Here is a 24,135-nt window from a genome sequence, read left to right as displayed (position 1 = left end):
TTAATGTAAAATCAGCTTATGTGTGCTTTGAAATTTCATTTATTAAATAGATATTTGTAACATTTCCTCCAAATGTAGGGCCCTATTTTTCCTTTAAGAATAGCTCTCTTACAGGGCTGGGAAGGTGGCTCAGTGGTAGAGCGCTTACCTCACATGCATGAGGCCCTGGGTTCGATTCCTCAGCACCACATAAGCAGAAAAAAACCAGAAGTGGGGCTGTGGCTCAAGTGGTAGAGCGCTCGCCTTGGGCTGAAGAGCTGGAGGACAGCGCCCAGGCCCAGAGTTCAGGCCCAGGACCAACATAAATGGAAAGGATAGCTCTTATAACACAGTAACTACATTTTCTGGAAAACTTCAATTTCTTTTAGATACTATGCTATCTTCTCTGTAATCAAAAGTAAAAAACAATGTTCTGACCCATTAAATAAATTCAATTAAGTACAAATTTATGTTGAAACTGAACATACCATACCAAGGTCAGAGCAAAGGACTGGATTTTATTTGAAGAGACAACTTCCTGGTTGGAGTCTTCAGGGTAGCTGGCCTGTCGTCTGCCCACCCTGCCTCACCCTACCGACACCTTCTGGGCATTACTAACGTTCTGAATTTCCTTTCCAGGCTGCCCTTGGACCACTTGACTCAATGAAGCAGCTCATTGAAAAGGAGGAAAGTTCAATACAAGGCGTTGCAAAGGCAGAGATTATGCTGACTGCACTGTCCTCACGCATCTTAACTGAAAGTCTGCAAAGGTGCAGCTGACTGTGGTTTGGTATTTAACAACATGCCATCAGTGGGGGGGGGGGGGATTGTATTCTCATTAACTGCTGCAGATTTACTGCAGTGAAAAAGGGCTGTGTAACCCGAGAGGTGACAGTACAGAAAGATCAAAGCCAGGGACTGGAAACTAAATAAACCCTCTGACTACTTCCTGCAAGGAAAATTCACTTTGGCAATGTAAAACAGAGCCCAGTTAAAAACTACTCTCAGTTTTATGAGCTGTCATAGCAGCTCAAGTGGTTTGGACCAGCTGAGTTCAGAACATTATATTTCCTTGTTTTTGTCTTAGATACTTCTATAAGGAGTTTTATAGACTACCCCTCCTTAAAAACACACCAACAAAAAAACTCTTAGTTGAAACGGAGAGGGCAACCATGAAACTTATTAAAGCAGGCAGGTCTTCATTTGCACATTCCTTTCTCATTTACTACAGCTCAACATTTTACTTGTAGATTTACTTGGCAATATAAATTTACTTTAATAATTCACCTACAATCCGTACAATTCTTGTTCAAACTAAGTGCAAATGAGTTTACACTGCCCATACGGCTCAGGTGAGGGCTGAGTCATTTGTAGCAGCACATCTTCAACGGCTATGGGCAGTACAGAAAATATGGGAAATAATTACTATTATGTTTAAAAATAGATAGGCCCTAAGTTTCAGCTGTTTTTCAACAATATTTAAGAAAATATATTGGGTTTTATGTTTTCTGTATAAAAAATTAACAATTGTTCATAAATACTTAAGCCACACTGAAACACACGTGGGCTAGAATCAATCTATCTTAAATTAGAATCAATCTATCTTAAATTAGGAAATACTTTTCACTTAAGGAGTCAGTTTCGTGTCACTGACCCCAGAGTTAGAGGAAACAAAAGGCGGTGTGCTTGGTGTGCTCTACTCCTCTCATTTTCTTGGAGGGAGGCCGTGCTCATTAACCTACAACATAACCAAGTGCTAGTTTCACTAGGATAGAAATAAGCAAGTCTATAAAGGTAAAATCCCATATATATATATATGTGTGTGTGTGTGTGTGTGTGTGTGTGTGGATATATATATATATATATATATATATATATATATATATATATATATATCCACACACACACACACACATATACACATATACTCTTACTTAAACACATATATTTAAGTAAGAACATGTCTTAGGTCAAATGTATGACAAGAGCATTCATCTTTGCGTTATTTTCCTCTTACACTTATTCCTCCAGTTTTGGAAGACAGAGGTCCCTGTGTAGCCCAAGTGTACATTAAAATGGAGATCCTCTGACCTCGGTCTCCTGAGTGTTGGGGTTACAGGAATGAACCACCATAGCCAGCTAAATTTAAAACTAACTCTTCTATCTCTACAGCCAACAAAAACGTATGAACTTAACACTAGATAATATTCTTAAGTGGTGGTGAGTTACTTAACTGACTGGGAAGTCATCACTGGGTTAACTACTCTGTTATTCCTTCTAGTATAAAGGTACACCAAGATCAAGGTCAAAACAACTGTATGGAATCTAGTCATACTCACGTTATTTTATCTACAGATTCAGTCACACTGAACTTCGTTTCCTAAAGTCCTAATAAAACGATAATGAATTAGGTTTTCATTGGGAGTATCTTTGGATTTATACACAGCTATTCTGTGTGCCTCCAGAAATACTGCTTAGATTAACAGGTCAAAAATTAACACCAAGTTGATGAGGGCCGACCTGTTGCCAAAAACTTCTCAGGCTTCTAATAAATCTCTAAAGGAAAGTAAATAACTGAAAATACGTTTCCAAGTTTGGACTATAACTTCTCTAGGATTATAAAATATCATCCCAAGTTTCCAGCATCCTAAGACTTGGTTTTTTTTGGCTTGTATTTCTATATTTCAGTGAAGTTTATAGTTTGCTAATGCTTATGTGTGATAATCTAATAAAATCTGGACTTAAAGGTTATAGGCCCAATTTACTAGTAAAACCTTAATTCAATTCTCCTTGGGAAACACAAATCATTAGTGTCTAAGTCGTAGAAATGAGTTGCCTTGCCTTTTCAATGCTAGAAAGAACATGTCTTGATGAAAGTTCTCAATAAGACAAGTGAAATTAACATTACGCAGCCCATGAGCATTTCTGTAATAGCACAAAACAACAGCGTCGTGCCGGCAACGCTCTCCGTGAGTTAACTAGCTGAGTGAGCAGCCCCTGTGGCCATTTCTCCTTCCACCCAGAGACACTCGCGCTCATTTTATTCTCAATCTTTATACAACTGGATTTAATCTGCAGAGAAGTTAGTGAATTAACCAGAGATTTTAAAGGTAGTAAACAACTTAATGTGTCAATAAATTCTTTGCTGCTTCCTCCAAGCAAACGTAGAGAACCAATTTGTAGCAAACCAAATCAAATATATTAAAGCAAAACAGGTAGACAATCTGTCATGTTGCAACAAAAGGCTACATAGCTTACTGTAATTTTTGATAAAATTCACTCTAAGCTTCCTCAAGCCCTGTTTGCTGCTTGATTAACATATCTCCCCATCATCTGCCCACTGAGGCAGTGATGATCTAATACAAAGAGTGCTGCCTCTTACCAAGCTGAAGACCTCAATGTGATTAGCTATCTGGTTTTAAGCTAGTCTCTGGGCTTTAACTCCTACACTGTTAAAATAGGGACAGCACTACTTTTTGCTCTACATACTTACATACTTGATCAAATGTGAAACACGAAGACATAAATGTTAAGTAAATCCAGGTTATGACGCTGCTCACACAGATTTAAATGGTTTTAAAAAACCTTAAACATTTATTCTTTCAACATTTTAAGAGGTTCTTAGCGAATTCTGTCTAGTTCTTAAATAAGAAAATCATCACGGATATTCAGGAAAACAAAGCGATTTCATGTAAGGCTCATGCAAGGTGAAACGTCTCACAATACAAACTCTTCCTTGGGGTTGGGGTATGTCTGCTATCCCAACTACCCATCCAGCAGGGATGAGGATTGTAGTGGGTAGTAAGGTCTAAGGTCAAATCTCAACAACTGCCGGGAGTAGTGGTGCAGCTATGTAACCCCAGACATGAACAGGAGGATCAGACTCCAGGCTGGGCACTGGCCCTTATTCAATAAAACAACAAAAGTAAAATGGGCTGGGGTGCTGGCCCAAGTGGTAGAGTGCCTGCCTAGCAAGTACAAGTTCAGACTACTATACCAAAAGCAAACCAAAACAATGTGAACCGGAAACCAAAGTTTCTGTTTACTTGCCTTGGTTTGATTCTCATCACAACTGTGGTGTTACATAGACATCATCATTCATGTTCATGTTACCCTGTTTTTAAGTCTAACAGTACAGTGGTAACTTCATTACTGTAGGTCTAATTTCCCCTGCCAGATAGATACACACACACACACACACACACACACACACACACACACACACACACACACACACACACACACACACACACATTTTTTTCTTATGAAAGGCTTTGTTCACTTCACAAAAATCTCCCATCCATATCTACTTCATTAATATTGAAGGTATAAAGAACTTGAAATTATTTCTATTGATCAAGGTTAAGCATAGTTAGCATTTATCCCTGGGCCTAAAATGGACATTTATGCATCTTGTCGCCTGGGACAGTAAGTATAATCCGTAATAGAAGTGCGCGCGTCTACGTTTCCTGTTTGGTTGTGCTATGACTTAAGCTCAGGATCTTGTGCGGCTGGCAGACTTTCCGCCACTCAAACCCCATCTTTAGTCATTATCAACACTGTTGTCATTATTATGGTTACTGCTATTTCACCAATGTTTGAACTCAAGGCTTTGCTCCCATTTGGCTTTTCTTTCCTTCTTGCTCATGGGTGGCACTCTACCAAAAAAAAAAAATCTCTAGCTTTTTGCTGGCTCATTGGAAAAAAAAAAAGTCTTTCAGATTTGTCTACCTGAGCTGGCATTGAAATGTGACTCAGACCTCAGCCTCCACACAACTGGAATTACTGGCACCAAGTGTGCGCTTTAGCTACTTCTCAGAGAAGAGTCTTATGTTTCTACTTGGAGCCAGCCTCAGAGTCTGATCTAAAGGTGTGAGCCACGGGCACCCATTTTGCATTCGAGGTTTTCTTAGATAGTCTTGTGCTTGTATTTGAAGGCAGCCTTGGACTGTGAGCCTATTGTGTAGAAATGCTTCCTGTGTATCTGGGATCATAGCTACAACCATCATGCTCAGTTTGCCCGGGCCGACCTCCTGATCTTCACTTACTTAGTCTAGATTACAGGTATGTACTGCCTAGATTCTTTTAGACAGACGCATATGCACTCTGTCTGAAACAGAGGAATTTAAAACACTCAACAGGACCTTGTTGTTAATACCTACCCCAACGCTCTGCTCTGTGTGTTTTAGTCCTGGTTTAACAAAATTCTATTTAAACAGCTTTGCAAACATCCCAATCTCGACCCTCTAAGAACAAGCAGTAGGGACCAGGCAAATGTGCACATCAAGAACAAAAAGTAAATAAAAGGCTTATCACAAGGTGTTTGGTAAGCTTTGTTCATTGTAATACTGTATTAATATTACTCTTAATAATAGTTGCTCCTTACACTACATAGTTAAGTATAAACTACATAGTTAAGTATAATTAAGGTGGCCTTACAATGTAAGAAATCAGTCTAAATTTTACATGAAGAATTTTAGTCTTAGGAGAAAATGATACATTAACAAAGTTTAGATGAAAATTATTTCTCACAGCTTAATGAATTCAGCATGATTTTGAAACCAACATTTCAACTACGAACTAATGTTTGGAAAGAATGGCAGACAATGGGAGGTATGAATATGTAAGAGGTAAGATGGAGGCCCAGCAGTAATGCACACAAAAAAGGCAAAGTGCAGCTCTCTCAGAAACAGTCAGGCTGGACAGACACAGGGCACACAAGGACCGCTCAGATGGGCACGCGTCTCCTTTGTTTCTGATCTCAATGCAACAGTCAGCAAGCGACATCACGGTGCCTACCACAAAGAGTGCCAAGCTCTCTGAAAAATATTTTTCAAAGTCCCAAGGAAACCTAAGCAGACTCTGCAACTTTTTCCCAGTTTATGAAAATTGGATTCCTATAAAAGAAAAATGGACCATTTTTACTGCAACAGAAACTGATTTGTTAAAGCTGGAAGCAGTTTAAAAATACTCTTAACATGAGGTTCTTGTTAGTCTTGAAAAGTAAGAGTTATAATAAAAAAGCGGTCCAAAATATGGTATGAATTCATGGTATATAACCAAAAAAAAAGTCTTGCTCCTATTATTTTTAATTAGCCTTAATAGCAAGTTCCATTTCACTTTCTAACTCCAGCTCAGATCTGGGGAGGGGAGATTTACACTTGACATTCTGGACTGGCAGCTCCGCGGCAATGCCTTGGAGCCCTAATGCATTTTACATTAGCTTGAAATGTCGGGAAATCCTGGCGCCAAGAGGTTCAAACCAATAGTGACACATGCCTAAGGCCCAGGACCCGCTGTCCAGCTGCCAGTGTCTATTTTATCTTGCAGACTGGATGGATGAGTTTAGCAGTCCTCACTGTTTCCGATTAAACTGTCTGGCTATATTACCAAAAGGTAGGCTTTCAGATTACGAAGGGGCCTTGACGTGGATTTTGGGAAGACACCAATTTGAACAGTTAAACACTTCTCTGAATCTGGCTTGATGTCTCGGAGTTTCAGACATTTGTCTTAATACTTACTAAACTTTAAACACTTTATGAAAAACAATTTTTGTAAAAAAGCTCCTGACATACAAATTTATTCATTAGCTTGCAGGAATGGGAGATCATCCACTCAAGTAGAAATATTTGGGGAAAAAAACAAAGGCAGAAGTGGCGCCTGGCATTCTGGTACTGTTTCACATTTCTTCCACATCCAGCTGCCAGTCAGACCCCTAAAGACAACTGTGGTGGTGGCGCTTCACCTTTCATACAGTAACCTGCTATTAGGCTCCCCAGATAACCTGGTAGGCCTTAGTTATCAAAGACATATGATAAAGCAGGGAAAGAATCTGTAAATCATCTGGGCCGTTTTCCCTGATTTCAAATGACACATACATACATGCATACACACAGACACACACACACACAAAAGCCTCCACATGAACAACATTTTCTTGTTTTAGAGGGATTTAGACAACCAGTTTTTTAATATTTAAAATTCGGTTTAAGACTTACTCTTTCATAGTCTTAATTTTTTATGGTGTCTATCTAGTCTGCTTATTTTCATCTTTAAATTGGAGATAAAGAATAGAGTTCAACAACTTTTGCTTAAAGAACTTACCATTTAACAATGCTCATGCAAATGTAACCCCTCTGTACAGCATTTTTACAATAAAAAACGTACAAAAAATAAAGAACATTTCCTGAAAAAAATATTCCTATTTTAAAATCAGTTAAAGTGGAGAAATTAATGTATTGAATCAATTTTATTTGATCTAATGAGCTCTGAATTTATCCATTGGATCTTAGATGCTGAAAGTCAACCATCTGTTTAAAATATCTGACGTATTATACAGCAACACTGTCATACAAAAATGTGAATAATTACGTGTCAATTTAAAATACTTTAAATCTCTGCATAATTAAAAGATATGCCAAACTTAGAAATCCATGATTGGTGAGTATCAAGAGTATCATATAAAATCCATTAAAGAGAGAATCCTAAATATTAAAAAAATGGAATAAATTTTGAAAAGGGAAACAAATCCAGAATAATAAAGCAAAATGTGGAAAAGAACAAGTAGACCTCCAGCTGTATCTCTGTATCTCTACAGACACAATGTAGAATCCCACTTCATTTGATTTATTACCTAAAAGTTTGGGGAAGTTCATTGCATATTACTTCTTCTGAAAATAAAAAAGTAGGAAAGGTATGTGATTTAAGGCCTGAAAAAGTATAAAAGTCAAAAGATGAAAGACTTCACTTTCTCAAAGGGAGGTGCTTTTTTTTTTTTTTTTTTTGGTTTGTTTTTAGAACAGTCCTGGGGTTTGAACTCTGGGCCTGGGTCCCATCCCTCAGCTCTTTAGCTCAAGGGTAGTGCTCTAGCACTTGAGCCACAGCCCCACTTCCGGTTTTCTGAGTGGTTTATTGTAGATAAGAGTCTCACGACTTTTCCTGCCTGGGCTGGCTTTGAACTGTGATCTCCAGATCTAGGATTACAGGTGTGAGCTACCGGCACCCAGCTACTTACAGCTGATTTGAGTAGCTTATTGGAGATAAGAGTTTCATGGACTCTCTTGTGTACTGGCTTTCAACTGCAATCTTCAAATCTCAGCCTCCTGAGTAGCTAGGATTGTAGGTATAAGCCACCGACACCTAGCAGGATGTACTCTTTAAAAAAATTCCCTCATAAAAAATAGTAAGTAGAACTTCACACTCTTGATTTATTAACTAACTTTTTAAGTGTGCATTACTGTCATGTATCTTTTATAAAGTATAAGAAGCTACTTATATATTCTTAACTTTGAAATAAACAGAATTTGTAAAAGTATGTTCCCAAAGTCGCTGAAAATAATCAACAGAAACAGAAACAAACGACTCTTCAAAATAACCCAGTCACTAAACCTATGTGTTTCAAACGTTTTTTATCATTTGGGAAGAACGGTCATTCTTTTTTTTTTTTTTTGGGTCCGGTTGTGGGGCCTGAACTCTGGGCCTGGGCGCTGTCCCTCAGCTCTTCAGCTCAAGGCTAGCGCTCTACCACTTGAGCCACAGCGCCACTTCCGGCTTTTTTCATTTTGCTTATGTGGTACTGAGGAATTGAACCCAGGGCCTCAGGCATGCAAGGCAAGCACTCTACCACTGAGCCACCTTCCCAGCCCCAGAACGGTCATTCTTCAAATGACCATTTTTAAAAACTAGAAATAAGAGATTTTGCTGAATTGGGTTTACAAGATTATTATTTTGCATAGTATTTAAAAATGTGTATTAAGTTTTAATTTTTTTAGACAAAGTCTTACCATGTATCCCAAGTTGGTCTCCAATTCACCCACCCTGCCTCAGCCCCCCACTGCTGGGATTAGAGTTCTGAGCCACCATATCCAGTGCTGTATTTGATTTCAGTGGAAATGTTCAGCTTCCTTAAACTCACACAATCATATTGAAAACATGAAACTAGCTGAGCTGGTTCACAACTCTGACCCCAGCCCTGGAGAGGTTAGAGAAGTAGACTGTCGGTGTGAGACCAAGGGCGAGTTCCAGACCAGCCTGAGCTATCGACTCTCTCTCCAAAGTAAAAAGAAAGCAAACCTTCACATAGGTAGTTAGTAGCAGTCTGTTTTCTTTAGATAGAAATGTTTACAAGATTTACAAAAACATTGTTTGGTTCACAGTGAAATCAAGTGAGAGCATAGTAATTATAATGGCTGGATAATCTTACAAATGCTACAAGCAAAATTCTGATATTTTCTTTTTTCAACTGTTTCAGAAAACACTATACAATGAATTATCGCATGATATACAGTTAAGTAACTACACCATATAGCCAGAAACACCAGAAGCAATTAAAAGTCATATGGTTTTTAGTTTTCAACTATAGTTTGCTTTTATTTTTTGAGGCAAGAATGTCTTACAGTGATGATTCACTGTACTGATAAAACTATTTATCGAGCGTTTTTGTTTTTTCTTTTTTTTTTAATTGAAAAGCCACTACAGAAGACTGAGCTATACATTTCAGTTAATACTCCTAATGTTTTCCCATCACGTTCTCAAACTTTGGGTCATGACCTTGAGTGAATTGTGAAATCAACTTAATGAGTTGAAATCCGTATTTAAAAGTGCAATCAAACTAACACTGTACATTATAGACAGTAAGAGTATCATTTAAAGAAAATTTTCTTCTACATAGACATATACACAAGTGTACACATACATACACATACATACATGTATGTAAAAGTATATGTGTGTACACTATGTGGAGAAATAAAAAGCACTTCTTTTAATATAGTCAGTGATAAATAAGCTTACAAGTCACAACCATATATTTTGTTTCCTCCAGCATTTTATACTGGAAAAACCATAAACTTTGGTGACTTATAGATCTGAGTTCAAATCATAACACTTCTATCATAACACATGTTTCTTGACTGCTTTGGTTTTTTTCTTGTGTGGGTTCTGGAGCTTAGACTCAGGGCCTGGGGACTAGTGCTCTACCACTTGAGCCACAGCTCCATCACAGCTTTGGTGGTTAATTGGAGGTAAGAGTCTCATGGACTGGCCTGTGTGGGCTGGCTTTGAACCCTAATCCTTGGGTCTTCGCCTCCTGAGTAGCTAGAATTACAGGCATAAGCCACTGGTGCCTGGCTAACTTAAAATTTTAGAGCCTTGATTTTTCATCCCTAAGAGATATAATTCTTGATTTAAAACATTGTTGTAGGGGCTGGGAAGGGGGCTCAGTGGTAGAGTATTTGCCTCCCATGCATGAGGCCCCGGGTTTGATTCCTTTGCACCACATAAGCAGAAAAGAGCCAGAAGTGGCGCTGTGGCTCAGGTGATAGAGCGCCAGGCTTGAGCTGAAGAGCTGAGGGACAGTGCCCAGGCCCAAAGTTCAGCCCCCATGACCAACAAAACAAAACACAAAACATTGTTGTACACATTAAAATTAAAGAGATGAATATATATAAAACATATCATATCCGACAGACAATCAATAATGGTTGAAGACATTATAATTGCAATTGAATTTAAATAATTATTAAAAGTGATCATTAAAGGTTAAATTGCATTTATCACATTTTATCATTCATTTAAAAACACATTAATGCTGGATCTCTTAAACAGAAAATAGCTTATACTAATAAAAATAGCATTTTAAAAGCAGAAATCAAATCAATAGTTTGAATTAGAAAAGTAAGCTTCAGGAAAAATAAGATTATATCTATTATATTAGATAATATGAAATATCAACTATCAAGCCTAAATTAAAATACTAATAGGTGTAGTATAAAGAGGAAATACTGTTTATACTTTTTGGCAAATTAAGAAATCTTTAACTCTATGAGGAATGAAGCATGGAGGGAACTGCATTTTTTTATTTATCTTTTTTTTTTTTTTTTTTTTGTCAGTCATGGGGTTGAATTCAGGGGCTGCAAACTGAGCTTTTTTGCTCAAGGCTAGCACTCTACCACTCTGAGCCACAGTGCCACTTCTAGTTTTCTGGTAGTTAACTGGGGATAAGAATCTCACAGACTGTCCTGCCCAGACCATGTTTGAACTGCGATCCTCAGATCTTAGTCTTCTGAGTAGCTAGGATTACAGGTGAGCCCCCAGCCCCCAGCAATGGAACCATATTTTAACTGCACAACAATGCTGGCCTGTCAGATATTTGTCCTGAAATATTTTACTTGAATGCTCTCTACGGTAGAAAAGTCATCAATTTAAAGCATTAACTTTTCTGCATAGTGACATTTGAACAGTTCTTGTACTATGCCTCTTTGTTCTTGGTTTATGTTTAATTGAAAACATCGAGGAAATAACCTGTATTCAAACTCACCAAGGTCTAGTCTGTTTCAACAGTGTTTCCAAAGTGGTAAAGAATCTGTTCAGATCTGTGATGTCCATTTTTCGCATGGAACTGTGAATTAACTTAAAAGCAAACAAACATGCTCTTGAAGAGTCTGGGTCCCTCTCCACGTTAACGGAAAGGATATAAAAATTGGGAATGAAGAGAATTTTAACTTTTCAAAAACAAAAGAAACACCATACATCTGATTTTTCTTGGAAGTCTTTACCTGCCAGAAAACGCATGCTGCCCAGCCACATCTCCATTCTGAAGGTGATAGTCACTGAAGAAGTCTGGACTTATGGCTCCTTCGGAGGTAATTAATCCATCTAGAAATAAAGTGATAACTAGTAAAGTATATTTGTAAGGAATAACAAGGAAACGACCCTATCAAACCGAGAGCAGCCTCCAGCGAGGGCCAGAGGATATCCCACAGCAGTGAACCTACAGAGCAGCCTTCATATTTTATACCTAGGCAACTTTCACTTGTGGAACGTAAGAGTCAGATATATCAAAAAACTAAACATTATCAAACATACAAACTGACAGTGAAATTTCACCTAAGTAAAATTTTATTCCATGTGTTTTTAAAACCGTGTATTCTACAAAGTTAAATACTTTTTGATGACTTATCTTCATTAAAATCTAAGTTATTATATACTCCTACTTTTAGGACTCCCCATACTAAATGAGTCCATACCATTATGCTTTAGTTCCTTTTTTTTAAATTATAAAGTACTTCTGTTCCTAAATTTAAGTCTCTGGTTCTGTTTCTCTAATTTAGAGTTACATTATTTCTAATTTGCTCTTATCTAAGAATCTAGATAACTTATTTTTATAGAATCATAAATAAGTTAATAAAAAGGGTCTGAAGGAAAAAAGATCTATGATCACTTCAGGGCTGACCTATGCATGGAACAGACACTTTGGTATATGGATTTTATTTAACCATCTGGATGACGCGGAGAACTTCCATGTCTTCTGAAATGATCTGGGTTGTTGAGTCTAAATACAAATATTGGCCAGGTTATATCCATCACATTATTTAAAAATTTGGCACGTGGAAGGCAAATTATTCACCAAATGATTTAGTCAGCAAACCATTATTGCATACCTAACACATCACAATAGGAAATACATAACATTATGTATAATATAGAATTATAATACATAAATGTTTTGAATAATTTTTATAAAATATGTACAAGGAATTATTAATAAATAATACACAAAAGGAGTATATATATATATGTACCAATAAATGGCAGTGTTTAGAAAGTTCTTCTTAGAAGGCAAGGGAGAAAAAGTGTAACTAATTTGAGTTTGGAAGAATAGGTAGAATTTAAATAGCAAAATCCGAAGAATGGGAGTATTAAAAAATAGAGTGTCTGATACAAATAAGTTAATAGAGTTGGCAAATTAGTCCATTTACAAAATTTCATTTGTATAAAACTTCATTTACTAAAAACTTTCATCCTGCTCATTTTAAAAAGAAGACTTCCATACCGCTCATTTGGTAAATATATCCATTTATGACACATCATATATTAATAGACTAGAATATTATTTAATTATTGAATTGTTAATAGATGCTTTTGACATTTATCTTGTGACTTCTAAATTTAAAATACTTGAGTTTTCATTGAAGTTTTAGTAACATTTAGTTCAATTTTTATGTTCACTAGATATTAGGTTCTGTAAATCAAAAGACCAGCAGCTGTTGGAAATGCCAAGATACCACAGACTGACAATAAAGCACCAATTTATAAATAAATAATAAATAAATAAATAAATTTTATTTGTATGTAGGAGTTTGTGACATGGCACTATAATTAACAACTACAAGATAAAACATTTTCAATAAATCACCTTGTAAAATTAAAACCTATAATTGAGCATGATGGTTTGAGAATCCTGTCAATTTTGGAGGAACAAGGAACATTAAATAAAATGTTAAAATAATATTCATACACCATTTTGAAAGTGAATGCAAGGATGATCACAGTGGCACAGCAAAAAAGATCTTAGCAGTCAGTATTTCAGAGGCATATAGACCATCTGAAAGAACTTTTAGAATTTATAGTTAGGAAATGTGACCTTGTAAAAGTAAAATATACAAGAAATTAAAAGTGGATCAAATTCTCAAATTCTTGTTTTTTAATCCAAAGTTTCTGCTGTCTTTACAGAAAAAATAACAAAATCTATATATGAAAATGTCACAATGAAACAAACCTTCCTTGTATAAATAATATATGCTAATAACTTTTTTTAAAAAGTGAGAATACAGGAAATTAGGATATCATAAAATAGCATTCAAACTAAATTTTTTTACTTCAAAGTTTTAGCCAGAAAATTTATAAAGATAGATACAATTAGCTTGTAACACAATAATCCAGATCTTATATAAATAAAAGGAATACAAATATATTTCTAAAATACATTTTTTTTTTGGGTCCAGTTGTGGGGGCCTGAACTCTGGGCCTGGACGCTGTCCCTCAGCTCTTCAGCTCAAGGCTAGCGCTCTACCACTTGAGCCACAGCGCCACTTCTGGCTTTTTTCTTTTTTCTTATGTGGTGCTAGGGAATCGAACCCAGGGCCCCAGGGCCTCAGGCATGCAAGGCAAGCGCTCTACCACTGAGCCACCTTCCCAGCCCCTGAAATACATTTTTAAAGTTCTAAGGTACTGCACAGGGTATAGTTTTATAGTATCAGTGGTACACCTTATGGGCTAGTGAGAATTGGGTAGTTCTGACATAGGAACTTCTTCTCTTTGGCAAATTAGGGATTAACGTTCTAGTAAACTCTCATAGAAACATCTCATCAAAAGCATTCCAACTCCTTTGTTAATATGTGATTATTCATGTTGAGCAATTAAAATGATTTCTTTTTGTAAATACTAAAAATTAGACATACAAGCTGGAGCTCAAGACTGGGATTCATACAGGCTAGGTAGGTAGTCTAACACTGAGCTATGGTCTCAGTCCTCACAAACTCGATTACAAACCCCAAATAAATTTAATAGTAGGGTACTTCTTAAGTTTCTCCTCACAGCTAGTACAGCTACAATGAATAAATACATTTAAATGACCACAGAACAAACAGAAAAAAGGAGATACTATACAACAAAACATCCTAACTCTGGAGTATTATTCATATATAGTTATTAAATTATATAGGATAACAGTTTTATAGTTATGTAACAGACTTTGCTAAAATGTTCCAAGTACAACGATAAATACAGTTATGAATAAATGGAGTATATACTGGAACAGTGATAAAAATCAAAGCAGATAAATTACTGACCTCTTGATTTCTAAACCTCTTGATTTCTAAAAAGCCAGTTAAAAACTATCTAAGAAAAATCATGCACAGGGGCTGGGAAGGTGGCTCAGTGGTAGAGCGCTTGCCTTGCATGCATGAGGCCCTGGGTTCGATTCCTCAGCACCACATAAGAAAAAAGCTGGAAGTGGCGCTGTGGCTCAAGTGGTAGAGCGCTAGCCTTGAGCTGAAGAGTTAAGGGACAGCACCCAGGCCCAGAGTTCAGGCCCCATGACTGGACCCCCCCCCAAAAAAAAAAAAAAGAAAAAGAAAAATCATGCACAAAAGTGAAACTTACAACTTAGTATCTGTTATATTGGATTACTGGACTACTGGACTCTTGTGACTTTGTGGAAGGAAATGGATGACAATAACATAGAAAGTGAGAAAAAGAAATTACTAAAATGATGAACATTAACTTACTTGGGTACACTTGGTAAGATACAACATTAAACACAAAATAAGGTTTTTTACAAATTGTTTTAATCTTCATATTCTAGAAATATATTCACATTCTAAGATTAAGACAGATCAATCATGATTGATGAAGAACATAAACAAGTAAAAAGTCCTTTGTATAAAAAGTCAAATGTGTAGCAGTAAAACTGTCTGTAAGTTACACTATACTCTTTCTCTATTTGTGAGAAGCACCTAAAGGGTTTACTTTCATGACAGCAAAGGAAATTAATCAATGACCGTAGTCACTTTTAGATCCTAAGGAAAAAGTACTAAGTAAAGGGGATACCAGTCTTATAACTCTAACATTCTTACAAAAGCAAGAGAGAAACATATGTTTTGACTGACACCTAATCATTTGAAAACAGAGGGCGGCTCTAATGAAGAGGAGACAGAAAATATCATTTCATTTTAAAGTAAAAGACTCAGAAGAATCACATTTGGCCCCTGTTACTAACTTTGTTTTTATAGGAAGCAGCTCTAAAGTTTCATGGAGACCCAAGACCTCTCAAACAAACTAACAGTTTAAAATATTTATCTGGGATTTCCAAGCTACAGCTACATGTGATAAAAGAAAAGGGGCTATTACCCATTACATATAAAACTGCAGAGACTCAAGTTTTATTTAGTCCATGAACTTCATGGAAATAAACAAAAAAAGGAATAAACTAAAAACAAATTAGACAAGTTGCTATAAGAACTAAACAGTATGATATTTTCATGGTCACATAAATGTTATCAATAGGGTACAGAACTTTTAAGACAAACTATGATTTTTGTTTACTTTAAGAGGTTAATAACAACAAATTTTAAAAATTCATTCTGAAATTTTCTATGCATTAAAATAATAAAGTTGAATATGAGGTAACTGACATTTTCGATTTTGGAAATGGAATTGATTCATATTGACACATAGCTATCAATCTCCAAGGAAAGAAACTTGATTCTAAGAATATTCTGATCCCTATAAACAAAAAAAAAAATCACATCACCTATATTTTACATCATTTTACTTCATGAATACTGGATATCTGAGACCAGCTGCTTGCTATTACTAACTTGGAAATTCTCGTTGGTTGAAATTAATGATCTTTTCCATCTGGTTTGAAACACAAAGCAGCATTTCATAACTGCTGTAAAGTTCAGTTAGGAAGAAATCTATTCAATATTCAAAATGTAGCACCAATTTTCTAAAGTTTGAGAATATGTATAAAATATGAAAGGGATACAGAGTATGCTGAGGAAGTCTGTACAATATAAATACATGAAAATGTGAATAGACAAATAGTATTAGTGATTAGATATGATGCTAATTAGTAGTGGGTGATGATAAACTATATTATCAGCCAGTTATTAATCACACACAAATTCTGATAAAATGAGAAAAACATGAATTGAGAACAAAGTAAACATACAGTAAGACTACAGAGTAGGAATGAGCCATTAATTCGGATATTATATGTGTGTGTATGTATTTATCTGTGCTGGTGATTGAAACTGGAGTCGTTTGGGTATTGTCATGAGCAATACCCCAGCCATAACACTTTTTATTTCCAAATTCTCACAGAGTTTCAAAATAATTACTTTCCTTTCTCTTCTCAACTAAATGATTTCACTGCTGTAACAGTAACACTGGTAGCAGCGGAGAACACTAAAAAAGTCAGAATGTGCAAAATCTTATCTATCTATCATTCCTGGAGAAAGGCAATACAGCATAATCAACAACGTAATAATATATGAAAAGTTTGGACAAATATTAATTTTTGCCTTGAAAACCACTAAAGTTTATAAAGGGGGAGAGAAATATTGCTCCAAAGTGTCCTATAGTCACTAAGCAAAATTTAGTAGTTTGCTATTAAAGCAAAATATACCAAAATTAAACTGTGAAGTACCTAAGAATATAAAATATAAATTAATGAATTATATATTTATTAATAAGAATGGAGAAAAATTAGTATTTTATTTTGGACAGCAGTCAGAAAAATTAGTATTTTATTTTGGACAAGTCAGAAATCTTGGTACCATTCATTTAGAATCTATATTTTAGAGAGTCATAAACTTCTAAGAGCACTAATTTGACTAGCTACCCATTTTTTTAAAATGGTGATTATATCAAAGACATACTTGAAAAGATAACAAGTTACTAGATTTTCTTGGTGTATATGGATGTTACATAGCAGATCAGAAAAAGTGCTTACATGTTTTTGAAATGTGCAAGGCTGGCACAGCTAAATGCTGATTTGTAACACACAAATTGCTTCTTTTGGCCTTGGCGCTGCCTTACCTGAGTTGTAGAAAAGGTCGGGTCTCTCCAGAATATCTCCTTCATGGATGTACGGCTCAACTCGGTCATCACCGTACAAGTACTGCTCACTCTCGTCCATCTGACGGCTCTCGACCATCTCCAGCCACTGAGAATTATGCCAGCGAAACTTTTCGCTCTGAATTTTCTTTGCCCATTCTTCATCATATTCCTATTAAGGAAAAAAACACCAACTGTTATTGTCTAAATTCACTCCCATGGTGTTAGGTAGAGATATTTTTATTTCATGAGAGAAGATGTTGAGAGCTTTCATTTGGGTCAGAGGAAACATAAAAATATACCTATTTAGAATAATTTCACGTAAAAATCAATAGAAAAAAAGAAATACATATTAAATAAGTCTCCCGGGATTATCAATTACTAATGCAATGTCAAACACTGGAAAAGTTAAATTGCATAAATTCTTATTTGAATATTACCTAAATATTGAATTGATGTAAACAACTTAGAAAATTTAGGTAAACAGATGACAGCTCAGCTTCTAAAGGGTTCTTGTGGATATAACTATCTGTAGCACTAGTGGCAGGCGGTTAGCATAACCTCTTTTAATATATATACCTATATATATTTGTTTAGTAATAACTGTTGGGGAAGAAGTACCATTAAAGTACTGTTTATAACTGATGAAACTGGCTTATATCAGAAAATAGCAAAATTAAATTTTAATTTCTTCCAACCCCAAAATGCTATTATCTTATTTATATTTATCTCTTTAAATGTCTATTTCTTGCTGAACAGTAAAGTCCTTAGAAGACTATGTCCTACTTACTGACCTATCCCTGGAACACCTGTCACAGAGAAAGTTCTGGATGCATGTTTTGAGTGACAAATGGGCAAATCACTCTTATGATGATGTCTACAGCAGAACCTTCTCTTGTTTTATAGATTATAGTTATTTCTTCTTTTTCCTTTTTTTAAAATTAATATTTTTGGCTAGGCTCTGGTGACCTATACCTATAATCCTAGCTACTTTGGAGGTTGAGATGTGAAGACTAAAGTTCAAAGCCAGCCTGGTAATGAAATTTCATGAGTATCTTATCTTCAATTAGCTAGCAAAAAAAATGATGGTGAGCACCAGCCTTGGGCAGAAAATGCTAAAGGACAGTGCACAGCTTTGAATTCAAGTCCCAGTATAAGCACACACACACACACAATTTCAAATGATACATGAAAACAATAAAAGCTGTACAAATTTATGGAATAACATGTGGTATTTTGTTACATGTATATTCTATGCATTATGTATATATCTGACAGTCCTGGGGCTTGAACTCAGGACCGGGGCACTGTCCCCGAGCTTCTTTTGCTCAAGGCTAGCAGCCTACCACCTGATCCACAGCTCTACTTCCAGCTTTTTCCTGTATGTGGTACTAGGAATGGAACCTAGGGCTTCACATACGCTAGGCAAACACTCTACCACTAAGCCACATCCCCAGCCTCATATGATGTGACTCTTAAAGGTCACACATATCTCCTCACTTAATCTCTTACTATTTTAAAATGTACAGTACACTATGTTTATCCAATCCCCTACTGTGCAACAGCACACCAGAACTTCCTAATCCTCTCTTCCTGCAGCTTAAGTTCCTACTGATCACACCTTCCTCGATCGCTCCAGCCTGCCCACTCTGCAGCCTCTGCTTTTGACCACTCCATGCTCAACTTCTTTAAGACCACACTTCTTATCTCATACAGCAGTTATATTTCTATGTCTAGATCATTTCACGTAATGATACCTCAATGATACCTTGTTTCATGCATGCTGGTGTACATGGCAGGATTTTATGCTTGCTTAATACTGCATACTATATATGTACTACATTTTCTATACCCACTCATTAGCTGGTGGAGAAGTAGGTTAGTTCCATTTTAAACTATTGTGAACAGTGCTTCGATACACATAGACTTATATCTTGTTGGGAGATTACATAATTTTTTTTTTGTCAGCTTGAACTCAAGACCTGGGTGCTGTCCCTGAGCTTTTGTTTAAGGCTAGCAATCTATCACCTTGATCTACAGCACCACTTCTGCTTTTCTGAAAGTTAATTGGAGATAAGAGTCTCATGGTCTTTCTTGCTCAGACTGGCTTTGAACTGTAATCCTCAGATCTCACCATCTTGAACAGCTAGGATTACAGGTATGAGCCACTGGTACCAAGCGATTTTTTTTTTTTTTTTTAATTTAGGCTACTTCTAACTAGTACATTAACTTAACATTGAAGAGTAAAGATGGTAGTGTAGATGGTAGTGTTGAAGAGTAAAAATGGAAGTGTGCTTCACAACAGTAGGGTCAAGCTCATCATGATGAATAAAAGGTGGGCAAAAATGCATTTGGTCAATTTTCAGCTTAAGCTAATGTAAAAGGTTACCACCACAGAACTGATTTCTGCCATAGAAAAATGAGTCTAGTGTTGTGTGTGTGTCCATTCACATGCATGCACTCCTGCTGCTCCTGGGGACTGAGCTCAGGGCCTGAGAGTTACCTCTAAGCTTTTTTTGTCCAAGGCTAGCACTCTACCAGTTGAGCCAGAGCTCCACTTCCAGCTTTTTGGTAGTTAATGGGAACGAAGAGTCTCATAGACTTTCCTATCTGGGTTGGCTTTGAACCGCGATCCTCAGATCTGTCTGAGTAGCTAGAATCATAGGTGTGAGCCACGGGTGCTGGCAGTCTAAACATTTTAAATGAACGTAGAGTGCCTTCAGATCTGCATGTTACACTGGAAACAGATCTCTCGCCAGCATCAGCTAACATCTAGAGCGTTGCTCATTCCCCCTCCCCTTTTTTGTGAGGAGGGGAGCACTGGAATGTGAACTCAGGGTCTTACACATCAGGTAGGCATTCTACAGGAGCTTCTCTACCAGCCACTTTTGCATTAGTTACTTGTTGAGAGAGTGTCTTGTTTGTGCCGAGGCTGACCTGGACTGATGTCACCTATGTGTCCTAGAGAAGCACATTCCCTGGAATGGCAGATGAGTACCAAGCATCTAACCCTTGGGGGAGATGGAGATGGAGGCTTACTGAAATGGGTTTGTTTGTTTTTGCCCAGGCTGGTTGTTAAACCATGATCCCCCTGGTTTTTACCTCCAAAGACACCCATATTGCTCACTTTTTAAAACATACAAAGATTCCCTGGATTTTTTTTTTTTTAAGCCTGGTTCTGCTATTCTGCTAATGGCAATTTTGCCATCAGATTATTGAGCTTTCCTTCCTTTTTTTTTTTTTTTTTGCCAGCCCTGGGGCTTGAACTCAGGGATTGGGCACTGTCCGTGAGCTTCTTTTTGCTCAAGGCTAACACTCTACTACTTAAGCCACAGCACCACTTCCAGCTATTTCTGTGTGTGTGGTCCTGAGGAATAGAACCCAGGGCTTCATGCGTGCTAGGCCAGGAGTCTGGCACTAAGCCACATTTCAGCCAGCTTTCCTTTTTAATAGTTGTCAACAGTTCTATCAGTTGTCAATCTATATTCTACTATAATTACTCAAATGGTATGCAGTTAAGAGCCATCATAGACATTAATCATATTTTTCTTTAAACACTATTATTTAACTGGTAGAATATCAGTATTTAAATCTCTGTAGATTTGAATCCCCAGATACAATGCAAACCTGTATTTAAGACTGACTGTTCATATTACTAAACTTTTATGAATAAATGTAATGTCTATAAAAAAAGACTGTTCATATTACTGATGTAATTAGTGATTAAATGTGATAGCAATTTATACAATCATCCAACCAATCATCAGACACAAATTTTTCTTATATAAGATATGCAGAAATCACTTAGAAAACTTATATTGAGAACACTTACTAAATATTAGCCATTTCCATTAATTCATTCAAGTGACAGCTCTCTGGAAAAGATATAATTATGCCTATTTTACAAATGAGAAAATGAGGCCCCAACCACTTGGCCCATGTCATACAGCTGGGCTATTATACCAGTGCAAATCTTGATTCAGCAGTGTGCAAGAAGCACTTAAACAGAAGAAAACACACCTTGGCCAAAGCCACTAGAAAACAGATTCCACACTGAATGACACTATGGCCTACGTGGCCTTGAAAGCCAACTTTCATCCCCAAGATTTTGTGAATGGGTTGGACTGTTGACAAAGTAGTAGTAGGAAGGGTAGAAGTAACTTCTGGTTTCATATATTGTATAACAAATTATATTCCCAAGACTTATTTCTCTGGTCACACCTGGGAAAAGAGAGTTGAAAAATATTGCAGAGATGTTCATACAGATCTCACTGGCTACAGATTCTGGTAGTTTGTTTTTCCAAAATTATCAGTGATACTTAATTATGTGGTTACATACACTGTAATCAATTTATAAGTAATTTAGCATAAATGTTAAATATAACCCTGAACTATTTTAAAATTTCACAAATAGTATACTTTTTGGTTCCATGTGTATGTGCTCAGCTAAATTTGCAAAAAGCAAAGAGAGACTGCCATATTAGGGGTGGCCAGATAATTTATAAAGGCCTGATTACATATCCTTACTGTAGGAAAAAAGAATGAACTTACCACAGCCACTGAGTAAAAAAATGTAGTGCGTAAAGCAAAAGTAAAAATAGTATTTTGGAAGAAATTGTCCACAGTAACTGGATATTTTGTCTAAAATATGAGTTAGTTACAGGTCATCCTAACTGTAAGAATATGGCTTACAGTATTAGAAATTCTATTAAACCCACATGAAATGCTGAAAGTAATTTTTTTCTTTTAAGCATAGTAGCTTGTTTCCTTTGGCAAGAGACATAAAAATAACTTTTTATTAGGATAGAAACATTTAAATCTGGCTGAACTATCTTAATGAAGATGTTTTCAAGGGAATTGTTTCATTAAAATTTATAATTTAAGTATATGGGTTGCTAGTGGAAAAACAAGACTTAAGTTCCAAAGGCATATGAAATATACCTTTTCTAATCTAGTAAGATGAAAATGCTTCTAATAATTCATGTGAAATAGTACAGATGTAGGTTAAAAAATAAAAACCACACATCTATAATATGTATTTACCCTAATAATTTTTTTTTTTTTTTGGTCAGTCATGAAGCTTGAACTCTGGGCCTGCGTGCTGACCCTGCGCTCTTCAGCTCAAGGCAAGTACTCTACCACTTAAGCCACAGTGCTACTTCTGATTTTCTGGTGGTTAATTGGTGATAAGAGTCTCATGGACTTTCCTGCCCAGGATGGCTTTGAACTGCGATCCTCAGATGGACTCAGCCTTCTGAGTAGCTAGGATTACAGGCGTGAGCCACCAGTGCCTGGCTCCTAATAATTTTCTTTATGAAGAAAAAAATTCCTGTCTACTATACAGTTATCATATTAGACATCTATAGACCAGTGTATTTATAGATATTGATATATATCATATATATCACATATAAATCATATATATAAGCTCCCACATATCTCACATATATGTGATGCTATAATATATATGTATACATAATGTTTTTCTCTCTCACACACATACATATCACCTCTCCTTTAGGAACTTCATATATTTACTTAAGGCACTTGCTACAAACTACTGAATTAGGAGTCAAGAGATCTGGTTTCTACTTCCAGTTCTGCTACAAACTTAAGTAGTAACTTACTATACAAGTATTTTACTCTCTTGGCTTCAGATTCGTTATTTGCAAAATGAAAGAAATCTAGAACTTGTTCAAGATCTAATAGTCTATAAGTAAAAACCTATGATTAATACTATTGCTTTATAAAGATGTTAAAAACAACGATCCCAATTAAACTGAATAATATTGTAGCGTAGGAGTTTCTCAAGTGATTAAACTGAGTAATATTGTAGCGTAGGAGTTTCTCAAGTGATTAAACTGAGTAATATTGTAGCGTAGGAGTTTCTCAAGTGATATACCAACTCAAAATGAGTATTTTGTACTTATAATGCACTATGTGATTCTTTTGTTTCTTTTGTATGTCCTTCCCCCACGGTATAACCCGTTTTCACTATACTTGATTCAGGTGTTCTGCATTTTGTATATACATTTTTATAATTTGGGGAGGGGAAGAGATATAGCAAACTGCTGAAATAGGGATACAGGCTGACCCACTGTCACAATGAGATGTACAAGACACTATGTTGAAAACGAACTTTACAATTTGGGGGGTGGTGGTGGGAGGAGTTGGGGAGGGAAGGGATGGTAGGGGAAAAACAATGGAGGTAACCATGCTTGATAGGAAATGTACTGTACTCATGTAACTGTAACCCCTCTGTACAGTGTTTTTACAATTTTTTATATGCGTGTGTGTGTGTGTGTGTATATATATATATATATATATATATATATATATATATATAGAGAGAGAGAGAGAGAGAGAGAGAGAGAGAGAGAGAGACAAAGTGAGTATCTTGTATCAAAAATTTTTTGTTTTTTAGCCCAGGTGCAATGTCTCTTGCCTTTAATCCCAGCTCCTTGGGAGGTGAAGATAGGGAAGAGTGGTTTGAGGGCAGCACAAGCAAAAAGTTTACGAGATTACAGTTTCAACAAGAAAAGCTGGAAAGAAAGGCCAACAGAGAAGGATTGACGGCCAGCTGGCTTGGGAATAAATGTGAGACCTTTTTAAAAACTAAAGTGAAAGGGTCCTGATAGTATGGCTCAAATGGTAGAGCATCTGCTTAGTAATACAAGGCCCTAAGTGAAACTGCCCCATACTGCCAAACATATTTTAAGGAAATAAATTCACCATGTATTAAATAAGATTAAT

At 36.3% G+C, this 24,135-nt stretch overlaps 1 protein-coding gene across 3 annotated transcripts in view; it reads right to left on the bottom strand.

Annotated features, from left to right (window-relative positions):
* Positions 1-24,135, bottom strand: part of LOC138818195 (kinesin-associated protein 3) — a 117,465-nt gene that overhangs the window by 18,869 nt on the left and 74,461 nt on the right. For all 3 annotated transcript variants that reach the window (XM_070009153.1, XM_070009155.1, XM_070009156.1), the window contains exons 18-19: positions 17,365-17,554; positions 11,535-11,634 (exon numbers count right to left, since the gene is read on the bottom strand). In XM_070009153.1, the coding sequence (XP_069865254.1) occupies positions 11,535-11,634; positions 17,365-17,554 (290 nt within the window). The remainder of the gene's footprint in view (positions 1-11,534; positions 11,635-17,364; positions 17,555-24,135) is intronic.

This window comes from Dipodomys merriami, unplaced genomic scaffold, assembly GCF_024711535.1.
Source record: "Dipodomys merriami isolate MVZ:Mamm:240054 unplaced genomic scaffold, mDipMer1.0.p SCAF_72, whole genome shotgun sequence".
Classification (NCBI taxonomy): Eukaryota; Metazoa; Chordata; class Mammalia; order Rodentia; family Heteromyidae; genus Dipodomys; species Dipodomys merriami.
The sequence above is the reverse complement of the archived record's forward strand: the minus strand, read 5'-3'. Positions and strand labels throughout refer to the sequence as shown.